This window comes from Triturus cristatus, chromosome 1_1 (genome assembly GCF_964204655.1).
Source record: "Triturus cristatus chromosome 1_1, aTriCri1.1, whole genome shotgun sequence".
NCBI classification, from domain to species: Eukaryota; Metazoa; Chordata; class Amphibia; order Caudata; family Salamandridae; genus Triturus; species Triturus cristatus.
Genome location: NC_140579.1, coordinates 765,156,885 through 765,172,626, shown reverse-complemented (window position 1 = coordinate 765,172,626; position 15,742 = coordinate 765,156,885). Strand labels below are relative to the sequence as shown.

The 15,742-nt window shown below is 51.8% G+C and overlaps 1 protein-coding gene across 2 annotated transcripts in view; it reads left to right on the top strand.

Annotated features, from left to right (window-relative positions):
- Positions 1 to 15,742, top strand: part of LOC146871052 (GTP-binding protein REM 2-like) — a 351,770-nt gene that overhangs the window by 266,443 nt on the left and 69,585 nt on the right. The window contains exons 1-2 of one of the 2 annotated variants that reach the window (XM_085649888.1): positions 5,856 to 5,938; positions 6,155 to 6,362. In XM_085649888.1, the coding sequence (XP_085506014.1) occupies positions 6,173 to 6,362 (190 nt within the window). In that variant the 5' untranslated portion in view covers positions 5,856 to 5,938; positions 6,155 to 6,172. Of the gene's footprint in view, positions 1 to 5,855; positions 5,939 to 6,154; positions 6,363 to 15,742 lie in introns of those variants that run through there. The other variant, XM_085649897.1, reaches the window with a different exon arrangement.

Below are 15,742 nucleotides of genomic sequence, written 5' to 3'. Positions count from 1 at the left end.
GGTGAAGCGACAGTCACCGCTTGACATGGCCACCAGGGGGGGGTGGGAGGGAAGTGTTGACACAGGTAACATGGCCACGTGGCGAGGTGCCCCTGGCCAGGTGGAGACACCCCTGCCGTGGCCTGCTGCGGTCTGCCCCTTCGTGTAGCCTGCCTAAGGCAGCTCTTACCCTTTCCTGTGTGTCCAGGCAGCTCCTGGTCGGGGCAAAAATTGTGGAGGGGGGCCCCCCCCAGGCATCCACTCTACACCTGGCAAGAAGACACAGATAGATTAGTACCTTCCCACATGCCGCTGTCCCCGGGGTGACCGGGTGTCGTTTCCCATCACCAGTACGGTCAGCCTCGCCCCCACCCCTTCCCCAATGCCCGCTCCCCCTAGGGCATAGGAACCCTGGAGCTCCCCTGCTCCCGTATTCGCGGCGAAATGGTGTGCGGTGGGCCCCTGGTTCCCTATTTGACCCACGGGGGAGCACAGTCGCGGTGGGGCCCCCCGTGGCTCTGCTGCGTGGCACCGTAGGCAGGTGGTGACCAGACGCAAAGCACACTCCACAAAATGCATCCCCATGCCCTCCCCCCTGGCGCTTCTCCGCCCGGGCGATGGCCAAACCGCTGCCGCCGTCCCCAGGCACCACATCCCCGGTGATCTCCTGGTTGTTCCCACATATGGTGGAAGCCCTAGCCTACACATCGCGTGCGCACCTGAGGACAAGACACCCGTAACACGTAACCTGGCCTGACCCCCTCCCACCCGGCCCCGGCCCCTACTGGGCGGGCCGCGCAAGCAAGGCCTGGCATCCCCTGTTGCGCCCCGCCCCCGATCAGCCGCACATGAGGCACTTTTTTTTTTTTTTTTTTTTTTAATGATCCGGTGGAGGTGGAGCGCTGGACCGAGTACCGCGTTCGCCCTGCTCCGGCTCGATGGGGGTGACTAATGATTGTTAAATCTTGCGAGCGAAAGATGACCTTGTCATTGCCGGGGATTGAACCCATGCCTAAGGAACCTGCAATACCCAAGGCAGGAGACAGCGGCGCTGCGCATCAATAATAATAGAACGCGACCTCTGGGCACAAGCCCGGTTCAAGCCGATGCGGCAGCGCAGCGCGCTGGAGTAGAGGGCGCTGACCCCCATGCAATCCCCCAACAGTGAAATTGAAAGACCAGGGATTGGACACCTAAGTAAGAGACGAAGATCTTAACCGTTAGGCCAGGGTGACTGTTTGCAAAAGAACTGCCCACTACTTGTGTACCACCCGCGACCATGGCGTTAGCAACCGAATCTTTAGGCAACCGAGCTGACGATCGGCGTTAGCAGAACCCAGGGGGACAGGCGCAGGGCATGCACGCCCTGGCCGCCTCCCGGCGGGCGGCGCCACACGCATGGGGGAGGGGGGGGGGGCAAAGCTTGCCAGAAGGTCCGCGCGGCAAGCCAGAGGCGACGGCCGCCGAAGAGCGTGGAGTCCGGCATGCAGCATAGCTCGGGCCGGAAGTAACCACTGAGTGCCACACACTGCATCGCTACCAAGTTGAGCCTCCCATACACAATCGGGCACAGGGAGATTAAGGCATGCCCTGAATCACAGGACGTGGACACGGCCCCAAAGAACGGACCTGGCTCCACGCACCCAGGTCGGCTGTCTAGCTGAGGGACCACATCCCCCCCCCCCCCCCAAAGCCCTGGAGTTGCGGTGGGGACAGCGCTGGGCTGCTGCCGGCAAGCCCAAGCATCGGCCACCGAGGCAGCGCAGAGGGGCTCTGGCCTGGATAGATGCGTTACCCAGGCTCGGAGCGGTAAGCGGGGCCACGCCCACCGCCTGAGCAGAAGCAGCCCCCAGGCGACACCACTCCAGAGGTGGCGGACAGAGCCAAACGCCCACGGAGCATGGCGACAGCTGAGCGAGGAGACTAGGTGAGCCAAGCACCCTCACCCCGCCTCCCTTAAAACCCGAGTCGTGCTCGTGGGCCCACTCTGCAGGCCGGGCCCCGATTCAACCAAGCGGGGGGGGGGACCGAAGCACGACCACCACAGTCCCTGCCCACCACGCTGCGCGTTCCCGGGGGGGGGGGCAAACCTTCGCGCGGTGCCCACCCCAGACCCCCACCCCGGCCCCCAAGGCAGGAGCCTGCTAGCCCCCTTGCCCTCAGCAGCCAACCAGCCTTCGCTGGGCCGCCCTGCCGTGTTGCACCCCAGATGGGGTGCCCAGGCATGGGGGTGGGTTATCATCAACCACTCACCGCAGGATTCGGGTGGGTGAGTGTGTTTGGAGGTGAGGTGTCCACGGCGCGTCCGGTGTGGGAAAGAGGCCGAGGAGGGGGTGGGGAATAACTATGTACCCCTCACCCCGCCTCGCGCACCGGACGTGACGCGGGACACCCACGACAAAAGGGGGGAATCCTCCCCAGGCCAAGCTCACCACCCCCCCAGGAGAAGGGGGGAGGAGAACGGAAGGAGGGGGTCCTTACCAAATTCCAGCTCAGAAGCCTTTGAATTGTGGGGCGCAACCCCATGGAATTCTGCAGCTGTATTCCAGAGGCGCAGAAATGCCTCAGCAAGTACTTGTAAATGAAGATGGCCTGGGAGCATGACCTTGTGTATTTGGTAGGTTTTCAGGTATGTTTATTTACATACTATTTTGAAGTGCATAAAAAAAAATAGGAACTGTAATCCGGAGTGCTATGGGGCAGGTTAGTGAGTGTGGTAGCCAGGCTAAAGACATTTTGCTACCATTTAGTTTTTTTCTTTTCAACTTTACATAACTGCATATAAAGTAAGTACACACTTTGAATGAAAACTAAATACAAATGTAACTAATTGGTGGGAACGGGACTCTTTTACCTTATGAAACCTCAATTGATTAATGCGATCACTGGAGATGTCTGTGTGAGACCAGAGAGCCACAGAATTGAATCCTGGTGGATTCAGTGGGGAGTAGTGACATGTTTGTAGTGGTATGATCTCCCACCCTGTGATAGAAAGGGCTGTGAATACACGTCATTATTTTATAATCGCGTTACATACAGTACAAGATAGGGGGCAGCAAAATGATTTAGTGTTTAAGATAAAATAAGTGCTTTCAAAGTATATAATTTAGTGATCGATAAGTAACTTGTGTCAAAAATTGTTTAAGTGTCCATTAAAAGGACTCTTTTTACAACTCTGCTGGTAACACCCTTACATCGCCTCCCAAAAAGAATAAGGGGACACATTTGCAAATATATGGTTGCAAAAGATTAGTCGCAAATTGCAACCAGTATTTTTACCACCAGTAACCATGTTTAAGAACTTGCCAATGTACTGATAGGTTTGTTCTGAAAAATCTAAATCGTAGTGGGTTGCTATCTGACCTAACCGTATAACCCATGAATATTGATGAGATAGGTCACAAATTCTGACTCTGTGTGATTGGAGACCTTCACCGGGATGGTGGCCTGCTGGTGTGAACAGATCATTTATGTGATTGTATTTCAACAATGTATGTTTTTTTTAAATGTGGCCAATGTTCCTCAAAGAAAACCTGGCAGCATTTAAAAAGAAACCTCCTGTGGACCACTGCCTACTCCCAAACAAACCTCTTTAACATTTGCAAAGGGAAAGGGTTCCCCCGGGCACCCCTTCCTTTTGCAACTGGGTTACCACACCTACTTGGTGGACTGTAACTTTTTTAATTGTTTACAAAAGCTATTTCGGTCCTAAACCATTGATACATATGGATTGGATTTGCTATTTGGAAGGAATACCTAAAACACGGTACTTACAAATAGCACTTTCTTATCCGTTTCTAAACCCATTTTGGAAGTTGGTAGTTATTGACTTCTAAAATGGTTTTAGTACATTGCTAAAAGATGTTTTTCGGTCCCAAACTTCGAATCGGAACATTTACGACCAAAAAACTGCTTTCTTCATCTGGCCCTAAATCTTTGTCACCATAAACCTTAAGAGTGACTCCATCATTTAAAGCCTATGCTGCCTCCCAAGCTGCCTTTACATTTGGTGATTAACTAGTGACAGGCTTTTATATTTCTTTCAGGTAGCAAGCATTCTTTCGAGGAGGCATGTTTCTTCTTTCGGTCTCTGTCCCACCCTCAGGTTCACAATACAGGAAACCTTACTCTATCTCTCCCCTTCACTTTCAGCCAGAGGCACATCTAGGACTGCATTAACTGTTGATCAATGGTTATTTTTTAACAAAGTATGGGAACTGTATTTGCAAACTTAAATTAAAAAGCATGGGCATGTTACCCATATATCTCGCCCATTTCAGCATATGTTTACATGCAGATTTTCCTTGCTAGCATTAGAGACCAGGTCACCCTTGCTGTGCACAGAACAGGGCACAAGCAACGTGGGCAGATGTGGGTTTCTTTCCCATTTCTTGCCCCTGATAAAGGGGCAGGCAGCCTGCTTTGGGCCCTGTGACTAGGAGTGATAGCCCAGTGGAGTGGGCATAGGAGATGGTTTGCTTCACAGGGCTGCAGGTATTGTTGGTGCTGCAGGCGCAGTGGCGCCAAGGCCCAAGAGTGTGAGGGGCTCATTGCATCACAATGATGATTGTCTTACTTTACAAAAGTGGCTGTTTTTTCCCTTAGAATTAGGGCCAGGGGCCCTTTCCTGCTTAAAGGTCAAATTGTTGGGGCTCATTTTTTTTCTAAAAGAGATGGAGATTCTGTTTCAATATTTGAGTGTTTGCCAAGCACGGTGGGAAAGATGTGAAAGAGGCAAAGTCGACCTGCTTATCCAATACTTCACAAAGTTTTGGACAGGTCTGACTTCAAATCATTTTGCTTAGGGGCACTCAAAGCCAAAAAAGGTTTGAAGACCTCTGTTCTAGCCCTACAAGTGTTGCGGTTCACAGCAGAAACACCTCAAGTCAAGCACTGGCCAACAGCAGAAACACCTCAAGTCAAGCACTGGCCAACCGTGTATGAACTAAATGCCAAAATTGTATGGCCTATGCATCCATACACATAGTTAGCAATTAATAACCAATTTTCTGAAAAGCGTTATCTTAACTTGACAGAGAAAACATGATGACCCTAAAACATCACAACTCAGCACAGACATATATTTGTATGTAAATGGATAAGAAAGCCTAAATTCTCACTGAAAGGAATAAATTACCCCAAAATCTAAAAGTAAGTAAACTAGAAAGCCATTCAAAAACATTTTTTTGCTTTGTTGCTGTGGGATCTATTTACGTGAATCATAGTGTTTAATGCACAAGAAATTAAGCTTGCATTAACTTAAGTCAATCTTGTGCTTTTTTCCATTTTGGATGAGACACTGTAACCTAACACGTGATCCCTGTTATTTCCCCCCTGTAGTAAAGACTTGTGGGTTTACACTAAAACTGAGATTTTCCCAGTCACACTGAACGTGGTGTACCTACTCAAAGACAACCTAACTGTCCCAAACCGAATCTCATACTGTGTAATAAGTCATGTCACCTGTATAGACTCTGGGAACGCTTAACTCTAATGTAGTAGACTTTTGAGAGCGTCCTTGAATGTATCCTGTTGTAAGATGTTTCTCTTTGCTTGTTCCTCATTGGTGCATAACCTGTGAAAAATGTACTTGTATAGTGAATGTATGACGTCTGTTGACGAAAGCCCTATAGAAAACCTGCTTATCCTATGTTGAAGCGTTCACCATTTCCCTTTTTTAGAAGGCGAATCTGTGCTGGATTTTCTGTAGAGCTTTACTGGGTTCGCCATATATTGCCAATTATATGCTTAATTGACTGATGGTCCAGCTTATGTATTCTGTACTTCTATTTTTTGAGTAAACCTTTAAACTATTTACGACTGTCATTCTTGCAGAGAATGTTTATAACCTTATTCAAATGTATTGATTAATTACAGAGACACAGGTCCATCGGGGAGCACCAAAGACCTATAGCGACGACACCAATCCTAGTTCAATCATTTGGCGTGCATTGTGCAAGTAAATATGAGACCGGTTTGTACGCCTACACTGCTTAGACGTATTGACCAATTAGCATTCTACAAATGACATTGCAAAATTTCTGGTAGTGTCACTGCTTGTGAAAGGGGCTGGGTTGAGACCACAATGATTCTTCTACATTTCGCTAATTGGCTGGATGTACAAAGGCTATGTTTCTAACCCATCGTGGGGGGTTTTCTCTTTGTTATCCCACAGGTGGATTCGTGCGGGTGGATGCAGGAGAACTGTCTGCAGATGGGAGACGCATATGTCATCGTTTTCTCTGTCACAGACCGTGTGAGCTTCAACAAAGTCACCGATCTGCTACTGCGTCTGCGCACCAGCCGGCCCAATGAGGACCTACCCATCATCCTCGTGGGCAACAAGAGTGACCTTGTGCGATCACGGGAGGTCTCACGTGAAGGTGAGTGGGCTTTACAAAGTATAGCAAACCTTTTCTAAACAAGTCATGAAGAAACCTTCCTATCCCGGGCAGAGAGGGGCTCAGTATTGTAGTGTGCGCTCTAGTCCTCGCACGCTACGTGACTACGTAGCGCGTGAGGGCAGAGCGAGGAATAGTGTAATGCGCATGCGCGAACCGCGGGAACGCCATAGAGCGGAGCCTCGGCAGCGAGTAGGTCGTGCTTGGCCCGGCGCTCGTTTGTGTGTAGACAAAGAATTTTGGATTATCCTTTAACCCCAGGAGTCCTGTGCTTATTAAAGGAGGGAGTGCAACATTACAGTGGCGACGAGGGTGGGATGTATCTACAACCAGGGACAAAAGAGAGGTCCCGACCCACCGCCCGTGAGCACAGGCCAGAGCAGCAGTAGCCAACACTGGGGAAGACCGGAGTAAGAGCACTCCCAGGAAGAAACCCACACAGAGAGCGTGGCAGAGGCAGCGAAGAAGGTAAACCGACCACATGTAGAGAGACCAAGAGGCGGTACAAAGCAGAAAGAGGCAGGCTTGGGGCCCAATCACTGAACCTGGCGGAAGCAGCAGCACGCGGCGAAGGGGGAACGGAAGAGGCGCAACAGGAGCAGGCGCAGCCAGAGAGTGGGGACGCACCAGGCAGCCCAAGAGGCCCAGGGGCGGCGCCAGGAAGACGTGGGGAGATGAGCACCCAAGGATCTTTGCTGACGGCGCTCATACCATTTCTGCCAAGACCAGGAGAACCCCAAATGAAGTGGGAGGATTGGCGGGAATATTTCAAGAACTACCTTGCAGCGCTCGAAGATGAAAATGGAGAAGCATTCCCAGCGCGAGGAAGAAAAGGATACTCCTGCATAATTTAGGCCCGGAGGGCATAAGAGTGTACCAGAACCTGGTACCGCAATCCCGGCCAACCGCTGACGATGACGTATTTAAACACGCCAAGGAGGATCTCGATGCCCATTACCGCCCAGCGGTGAGTGTTTCGATTGATAGGTACAATTTCCAACAGAGGAAACAAGAGGCGGGAGAAACCATTGACGAATACGTAGCGGCATTGAGGAAGCTGGCAGTGACATGCAAATACGGAGCATTGCAAAATGAGTTCATCAAGGACCAAATCGTCATGCATACTACCAACAAGAGCGTACAAGACAAGTTGTGGGCGAACAGTGAGGCGCCACTAAAAGAAGTGATCGCGATGGTGAAGAAAGCGGAGTTGACAAGAAGGTGTGCGGAAGCGGCAAAAAGGGAGGCGCTCCCGAAGACCATGGTGAACAAAGTGGATGATGCCGAATCGCAGGGAAGAAGCAAACCCTCGCCCCAGGAGAGTAAAGGACCTCCGAAATGGAAAGGGAAACAAGGACAAACATGGAAGCAGAACAGGGACAACAATGGAGCCTGCTACAGATGTGGTAGCCTAGCACATACAGATCAGGACAAACGATGCCCAGCGTTCCGTGCGAAGTGTATGTTCTGCGGCATAATGGGCCACTATGAGAAAGTCTGTCGACGGAAGACGAAGAGACCCGTGGTGAAGTACGTTGAGCAAGAGCAATGGGAGGAGGAAGAAGAGCAAGAGGAAGACGTGGAAGTACTTTGTGTCGATGACCAAGTACTGGGGATAGACGGGAGGAGAACCCGCAAACCACAATGCGACATGATGATAGGAGGGGTGAGAATCCAGATAGTAATAGACTCGGGATCCCTGTACACCATCATCCAGAGAGCAGTATGGAAGGAACAATTCGAACCCAAGTTGGGAACAAGATTAGAACCGCCAGACATACGTCCAGTATCATATACAGGCGAACCGATACCCATGGTGGGGTACAGGAAGTTGACCTTCGAATTCAGAGGTAGACAAGCCGACTGCAAATTGTACATAGCGGAGAAAGGCCCCTCCGTACTGGGATGGATGGACCAAGGCGCTCTAGGGATCAAGCTAGTCCCAGGAGGCGACACACAAGTGCTCATGACAGCACCAGGGAGCTGGCCGGTATTGGAACAAATGAAGAGCAAATTCCCGAAAGTGTTCGGAGGGAAGGTGGGGAAGCTGGAGAAATTCACCCACAAGATAGTACTCAAAGAAAATTCCAGACCAGTGTCCCACAAAGTCCGAAATATACCCCTAGCGGTGAAAGACGCAGTGTAGACAGAGCTACACAGACTGGAAAAGGCGGGGATAATAGAGCCGATCGACAGCGCAGAGTGGCTCGCCCCCTTGGTAGTGGCGATGAAACCAAACGGAAAAGTCCGTTTATGTGTGGACCTTTGAGAACTGAACAAGTGTTTCATAGTGGAAAAGTTCCCTTTACCACGCATTGAAGAAATGCTGGCCAAGACCAAAGGGGTAAAGTGGTTCTCCACCATCGATCTGACATCCGCCTATCACCAGATAGACCTACACCCGACAAGCCGGAAATTGACAACTTTTATCACACCCTTCGGGTGCTACCAATTCCGCAGAATGCCGTTCGGTCTTGCCTCAGCAGCGGCGGTGTTCCAGAAATTGATGCATCGTTTATTTCAGGACATCGAAGGCGTCCAGTACTTTCAAGACGATATACTGGTGATGGGAACAGATAGAAAAAAAACCACGATGAGAGGCTAGAAAAGGTACTCCAGAGTACTAGAGAACAACGGGCTGACTGCGGAATGGGAGAAGTGCCGGCTGGGGATGACATCGGTCACGTATCTAGGTCATGAGATAGGAGGACAAGGCATCACCCCTAAAAGAGCAAATGTAGAGGCGATATGCAAGGCGATGGCCCCCAACAACAAAGAAGAAGTGAGGTCCTTCTTGGGGATGGCAGAGTATTACAGCAAGTTCGTGCCACACTTTGCCACCAAAACACATCACCTAAGGCAACTAACGAGGGACAAAACGGCATACAAATGGACTGAAGAAACACAGAAGGAATTTGAAGCCCTGAAAAAAGACATCAGCCAAGCGGTGCCCTTGCAAGGATATGACCCACTCGGCCGGTCAATACTGATGACAGACCCCAGCGAGAAAGGACTAGGGGCAGTTCTCTTGCAGGAAAGGGGAGATGGAACGGTGGAAACACTCAGCTTCGCGTCCAGAACACTATCGCCCACCGAACAGAAATAGTGTGATTGAGAAAGAGATGTTAGCTGTGGTGTGGGCTATGGGAAAATATCGCCAATTCTTATGGGGCACAAGATTCCTACTTAAGACAGACCACAAGCCCTTAGTCAAGGTACTCACCTCTAGCGGGCATGCAGGCGCCACACCACGCATAGCGAAAATGACGCTCAAACTACTAGAGTACAGATACGATGTGGAGTACATTCCAGGGACAAGGAACAAGGTAGCAGATTACCTTAGCAGGGCGGCAGCCATGGAAGAAGCCCCGATCACGGCTACAGAGGAAGAAGAGATGGTCGCTATAATGGAAGACCCAGAAAGGGTAATAAGCAAACAAGACTGGATACAGGCGTATGGAGAAGCTGAGGAAATTCGCGAAGTCAAAGAGTACATAATACATGGATGGCCGGAAAAGAAACGTCTAGGAGAGGCACTCCGGAAATATTATGAAGTCAGAGAAGAATTATCAGTGGGGAACGATGGTACGTTCTTGTACAGGAGAGACAAAGTGATTCCCCCGGCAGCAGTGGTTCCTAGATTAATCGCAATACTACACGAGGGACACTTGGGAATAGTAAAATCCAAGGCGAGAGCAAAGCACATGTACTGGTGGCCAGGAATGGACGCTCAGGTGGAAAGACAAGTGAGAGAGTGCAGCCAGTGCCAAAGAGCAGACAAAACACTGGTTCCCTTACGACCAGCGCTGGGGAAGTTCCCACTACCGAGTGGGCCGTGGGAAGACGTGGCGGTGGACATCCTGGGGCCAGTGCTGGACACCCACGGTACGCCCCAATACCTATGCGTCCTGGTCGACAAGTATTCCAAATGGCCGGAAATACACATACAGGAGGAAATGGAGGCAGAGACAGTGATAACATTTCTCACCTCGGTGTTCCTAAGAGAAGGCATTCCCAGAACAATCTTGAGCGACAATGGACCCCAATTCAGATCCGAAAAATGGAACAAGTATGCAGAACGCAATGGGATTAAATTGCTACACACTGCAGTGTACCACCCGTCGAGCAATGGACAGGTAGAACGTTTCAACAGGGTACTCATGGGATCCATCCAAGCTGCATTCATGATAGGAAAAGATTGGGAGAAAGAGATACAGAACACGATGTGGGCTTACCGCATCACCCCCACAGGCACGGGGTATAGCCCATTCCAAATCCTGAGGGGGAGACACCCCTTCACCAAGGACAATGTAATGTGGAGGGAGAAGACGATCACCAGCAAATGGTCTCCTGCGGTGGTACAACACAACCTGGAGAAGGCCCAGAGAGTGTACACTGAGTACTACAACCAGAGAAGGAAAGTCAAAGAAGCCACACTTGAGAGAGGGGAGTGGGTGAGAGTCCGATTAGCTGTACGAAGAAAGAAGGGAGACCGCAAGTACAGTCCACCTCTACAGGTGAAGGAGGTGTATGAGAGAGCCGCCTTACTCAGCGACGGGAACGTGTGGTCCCACGACCGCATGGCGAAATGCAACAAGATCCTAAAATGGCCAGAGGAAGAGAACGAGAAAATACCACAAGAAACATATTCAAGAGAAAATGAAGGGAGTAAACCCACGGAAGGAAGAGATACAAAGGAGGGAGAGAACAGCGAGGAGCAGGAAATTCCTAGGATGACGGAGTTGGAGGAGTTACCGACGGAGGAGGGCTGCAGCCCGGACAGAGTGGGGCGGAGTGACCCCCGAGGTATGGTGGGGAGCCCTGCTGAAGGCGGCGATCCTGGAAATTCCTGCACCCCGGTAAGGCGCACCCGAGCAGGCAGAGCGATCGTGAGGCCTAGCCGCTTCAGAGACTTTGAGCTAGAAGGAGGGTGTATACCCTAGAGACTGTGAGGACTGCATGTTCGTTGGGCCATGGAAAAGGAGGGAGCTATGTAGCGTGCGCTCTAGTCCTCGCACACTACGTGACTACGTAGCGCGTGAGGGCAGAGCGCGGAATAGTGTAATGCGCATGAGCGAACTGCGGGAATGCCATAGAGCGGAGCCGCGGCAGCGAGTAGGTCGTGCTTGGCCCGGCGCTCGTTTGTGTGTAGACAAATAAAGAATATTGGATTATCCTTTAACCCCAGGAGTCCTGTGCTTATTAAAGGAGGGAGTGCAACATTACAAGTATGACCTCTCATTACTCCCTCGGCAGAGTATCTATTCTTTTTACGATAAGACAGGTCCGTATTCTTAATGTCAATTTCCCTCTGAGCTTCTAGTCTTGTTTGAGTGTCCTTTGTAAGCACATACAAGCAGCACTGAGAGACACTTTTTATTGTGGCTTTATCAAAATACAACTTGCCCTCCCATGGAAAACCCAAAAGGTGGAAGCTCGAGGGGTGGACCGGGAGTAGGCGGAATGCAGATTCAATGTCTGCCTTCACCATGAGGGCCCTGTGGCCCGCTGCCCTAACCAGGTCAATGGTTTCCTCTACCGTGGCATAGCCCACGGAGCAGGCATCTGCACTGATCCCATCGTTTACTGACGTCCCCTCCGGAAAGGACAGGTGGAGTGAATAAGGCGGAATTGGCCGGGCTCCTTTTTGGGTACCACTCCCAATGGAGAGATAAACAGCCCCTTTTGCATATGCTGGGGAAGAGGACCCTCTATCCTACCCAATGCTCTCTTTTTCCAATTTCTTTGTGACTATCAGCAGATTGTTTGCGCCGCCCGGGGGGGGGGGGGGGGTTGTTGTTGGGGGTGCCTGTAAAAGGGGATAACAAATCCTTCCTCAAAGCCTTGAACTTATACTGCCGCATCTGTCCTGTTGTGGTACTTATTGGCTAGCTTGCGTAGTTGGTGAGTGTTGATGGGGGATCTGGCTAACCTGCAGCAGAGAATTCCCTTCACTCCTCCCTCACCTTCCTTGCTGATCTCACTGCTTTTTCTTCTTTCTTGTCCCCCCTGTGCTCCTTTTTCCATCTACACCCTGAAGCAGGGTGTCCTCCGCCACATGAGGAGCAAATGTGTTGAAATTTACACGAGGCCCCCCCCCAAGTGCATTCGTTGGACTCATATTCCCAGTATATGACTGCTGACCCGCTAGGCAGTGAGGCCTTCCATGTGTTGAATGGTTTGTTTTTGTGGAATGTCCTACCCTTACCTTTGTGGTAGGAACCTCGAAAGGGCTGCTCGCTCCTCCCTGCCCATGCCTTGGCTTCCGTAGCTACCATCATCTTGTGTATGAACCCAGACACATCCTCCTCATTCCATTCCATCTCAGGGTGTGTTTGCATCTTCAAACTGAAACCTTTATCGCATTCCAGCCATGCATCCCCAGGGAATTGCCTCTGTGAGTTATGTATGTTGGCCTCGTAGAGCCATAGGTCGGCTGCACAGTGCAGGATTCTTTCTACAATTATGCATGCCATTATCCTGAACGCATCCAACCAATTATCAAAGTTTCTCTCTTTCCTCCTTTCCCTTCTATCCACTTCCTTCTTGTCACAGACGATCAGGTCCAGCCCGTCAAATTATATTTCTAACAGTGTAAAAATATCGATAAATTCTTTCCTCCAAATCTGTTCCTTGAGTGTCTGCGGGATAAGACTTGCTAGACCTGTAGCCCTAGTGATCAGGGATGCCGGACCAGGTGAGGGCCTAATGTAAGGTTCTGCTGCTGAGGGTGCACTGGGCGGGTTGCTTGCTGTGGCTGCGCTACCCCATGCTGCTGTAGGGGACCCCATTTCCCCCTGCCCATCTTGTGTGCCCTGGCCCTGGGTCTAACAAGTGCCACGGCATCCCTGACACCTCCCCTTCTGTTTGGGCGCCCGCATTCCCCAGTCCCTGTGCACTTAACCCTTTAAGCAACAGTGGTACCATTGTTTTGAATCATTCTTGCACTAATGAACTAATATGCTCATCACTTGTTGCTGTGGCGCTGGTCCCACTGCTTGGTCCTGCCATCACCGGGTTGGCCACAGGCGGCAGGGTTTTCCTCTGGTATGCTTTCTTGGGTGCCTCCGCTAGCTTGGCTGGGGCCCCTCCTTCTCCTCTTTGGCACTGGTGCGTCAGCCTCTGTCCTCGGGTTGTTGGTTGCTCGGTCCATCCCCGGTGTCCTGCAACAAGTGTGGCTGCAGCCACTCATTCCCGTGGACCAGTTCCACCCATACTCTGCTGAAGTGGGGTGCTGCCGCTGTTACTATGCACCAAGCGCTGACCTCTGTGCTTGAGCTCGCCCTTGGTGTTCCTTGTTTGGGGCTGCTACTCCTTTCGCTGGCGTCTGATCTCATTGGAGGTGTCACCCTCAATCGATATGCTGTCCCTGCTGCTTATTTTTGTTGCTGGTTCACTACTCCTGTGTCTGGCTTTTCGCTCCGCCCCCTTGGGCGGTGCCGACTGAAACTGAAGAGAGATCACGTGCAGTATCACCTGTTTTGTTTAGGGCCGGGCTTTCAGTTTTAGTTCCTGAAAGTCCGTACTCCCCGGTTCACAAATGGCCCACAGCTTCTGCACTCACGGCCCGCAGCTTCTACCCTCACTGTGGCACTACCCCAAATGCTGCCGCTTGCCTGTGGGACTCTCGTTGTCCCCGCTGCACTTTCTCCCTGCAAACGCCCTTTCCTACAGCTCGCGGCGTTGGCGGGCTGAGTGCAACCTTCTGCTGTCCTGCTGGGCAGTTTTCAGCTGCTGCGCCACGGATTCGCCGGAGTTCTTGCACCGCCTCCGGCCTCTGCGAACCTTTCTTTTTCTTGCGTGCGCTTCCTGGGTGGCCCCTCGTCGCAGGAGCAGCTGAAGTGACAGAGGGAGGCACCGGCGGAGCAGGGCGCTCACCCCTGGCCGCTCACCGCTTCCTTCTCCTCCCGGGTGGCCCCATGTCGCAAAAGTAGCCGCAATGTCGGACGGGGGCACCGGCAGGGGCAGGGCGCTCACCCCGGGCTGCTTTCCTCTCAGGCCGGGAGAAGTTGACGGTGGATGCCTGCTGCCTTCGACTGTCTCAGAGGCACCCTCAAGCTGGGGGCTTCTTTGTATGCTGGCAGCCTCCGATTACCACAGCCGAGTGGAGGCGAGGGTGGGCAGCCCTCGTTCGTCCTTCTCGCCGGCTGGCGGCAGCAGCGGTTGATCCCTACAGACAATGCGGTCAATTCGCAACGAACCTCTCTCCAAGGTACAATAACATTTTTGTTGCGCACTGCTGCTGCTTCACGAAGATAGGAGCTGCCTTGGAGAGCGGCGCTTATATCCCCAATTTTTCCTTTCCCGCCTAGCTGGCGGTTTCTCGCTATTGGATGTTTGTTCCCCCCCCGCCCCCCCCCCCCCCCCCATTGGATGGGGGCCTGGCGCCTTCTTGGCAATGGCAGCGGGGGGAGCGGGGCACCTTTCCAACTTCTTTCCGGGGGCTCTGCGTCGATTATGGCGTGGCCCTCGAGGCCCCATTCGGGGCGGCCTCTGCTCGATACAGGCAGCACTGACAAACACTTTTTACTGTGGTGTGCACTATATAAATGATCCTACTCACTCTCTGGCACCCACTCACGCAACCACTCTCTCATATGGTAACCGACCATTTTGATGCTGACAATTGGACAGAACATTTTTATGTATGTATTTCAGGTAAGCCAGTCTCGAAAGAGGCAAGTGTAGTGGGATACTAGTAATACTGAGCTGCAAGAATGGGTCATTTGGGACGAGCAGTATACTGATGAGGAAGTGGAGCAACACAATGAATAGGAGTGGTTAATTATTGCCTGATTGTTGCTTGCTGCACTGTTTGCTCCCCCGCAGCCTGCTCGTTCCCGCCGTTTTTACTCCCTCCCACCAGTCCTGGCCACTGCTTACCAGCAACCTTCCCACCTCCTACCAGCGACCCTCCCAGGACCACCTTAATGGAGGTCGCAGAGCGGGCGCACAGCAGGCGTGCCAAAGGACTGTGCCCAACGCCAGGAACCCTGGACATCCTGCCTAACCCCTGCCTCCACGAAGGACATCGCCAATGCCACCCCCAAAGGCTACAAGATAACACATGGGGACCGAACCAACAAGTACGGTGGTGGAATTGCCATCCTCTACAAGGACATAATCCACTGTACTACCTCAGTCGAATCAACCCAGATAATGGAGCATCTCAACTTTCAAAAAGCATCATCAGAGGCACCCTTTCCTACAGACCACCTGTACCACACCCCAGCTTCTGCAACGCCATCCCTAAACTCCCCACCCGATCGCCATCAACTTGGAGAACTACATCTTCCATGGATATCTTAACTTCCATCTCAACGACTCCAGTGACACCAACACAGCTGACCTCCTGGAAAGCA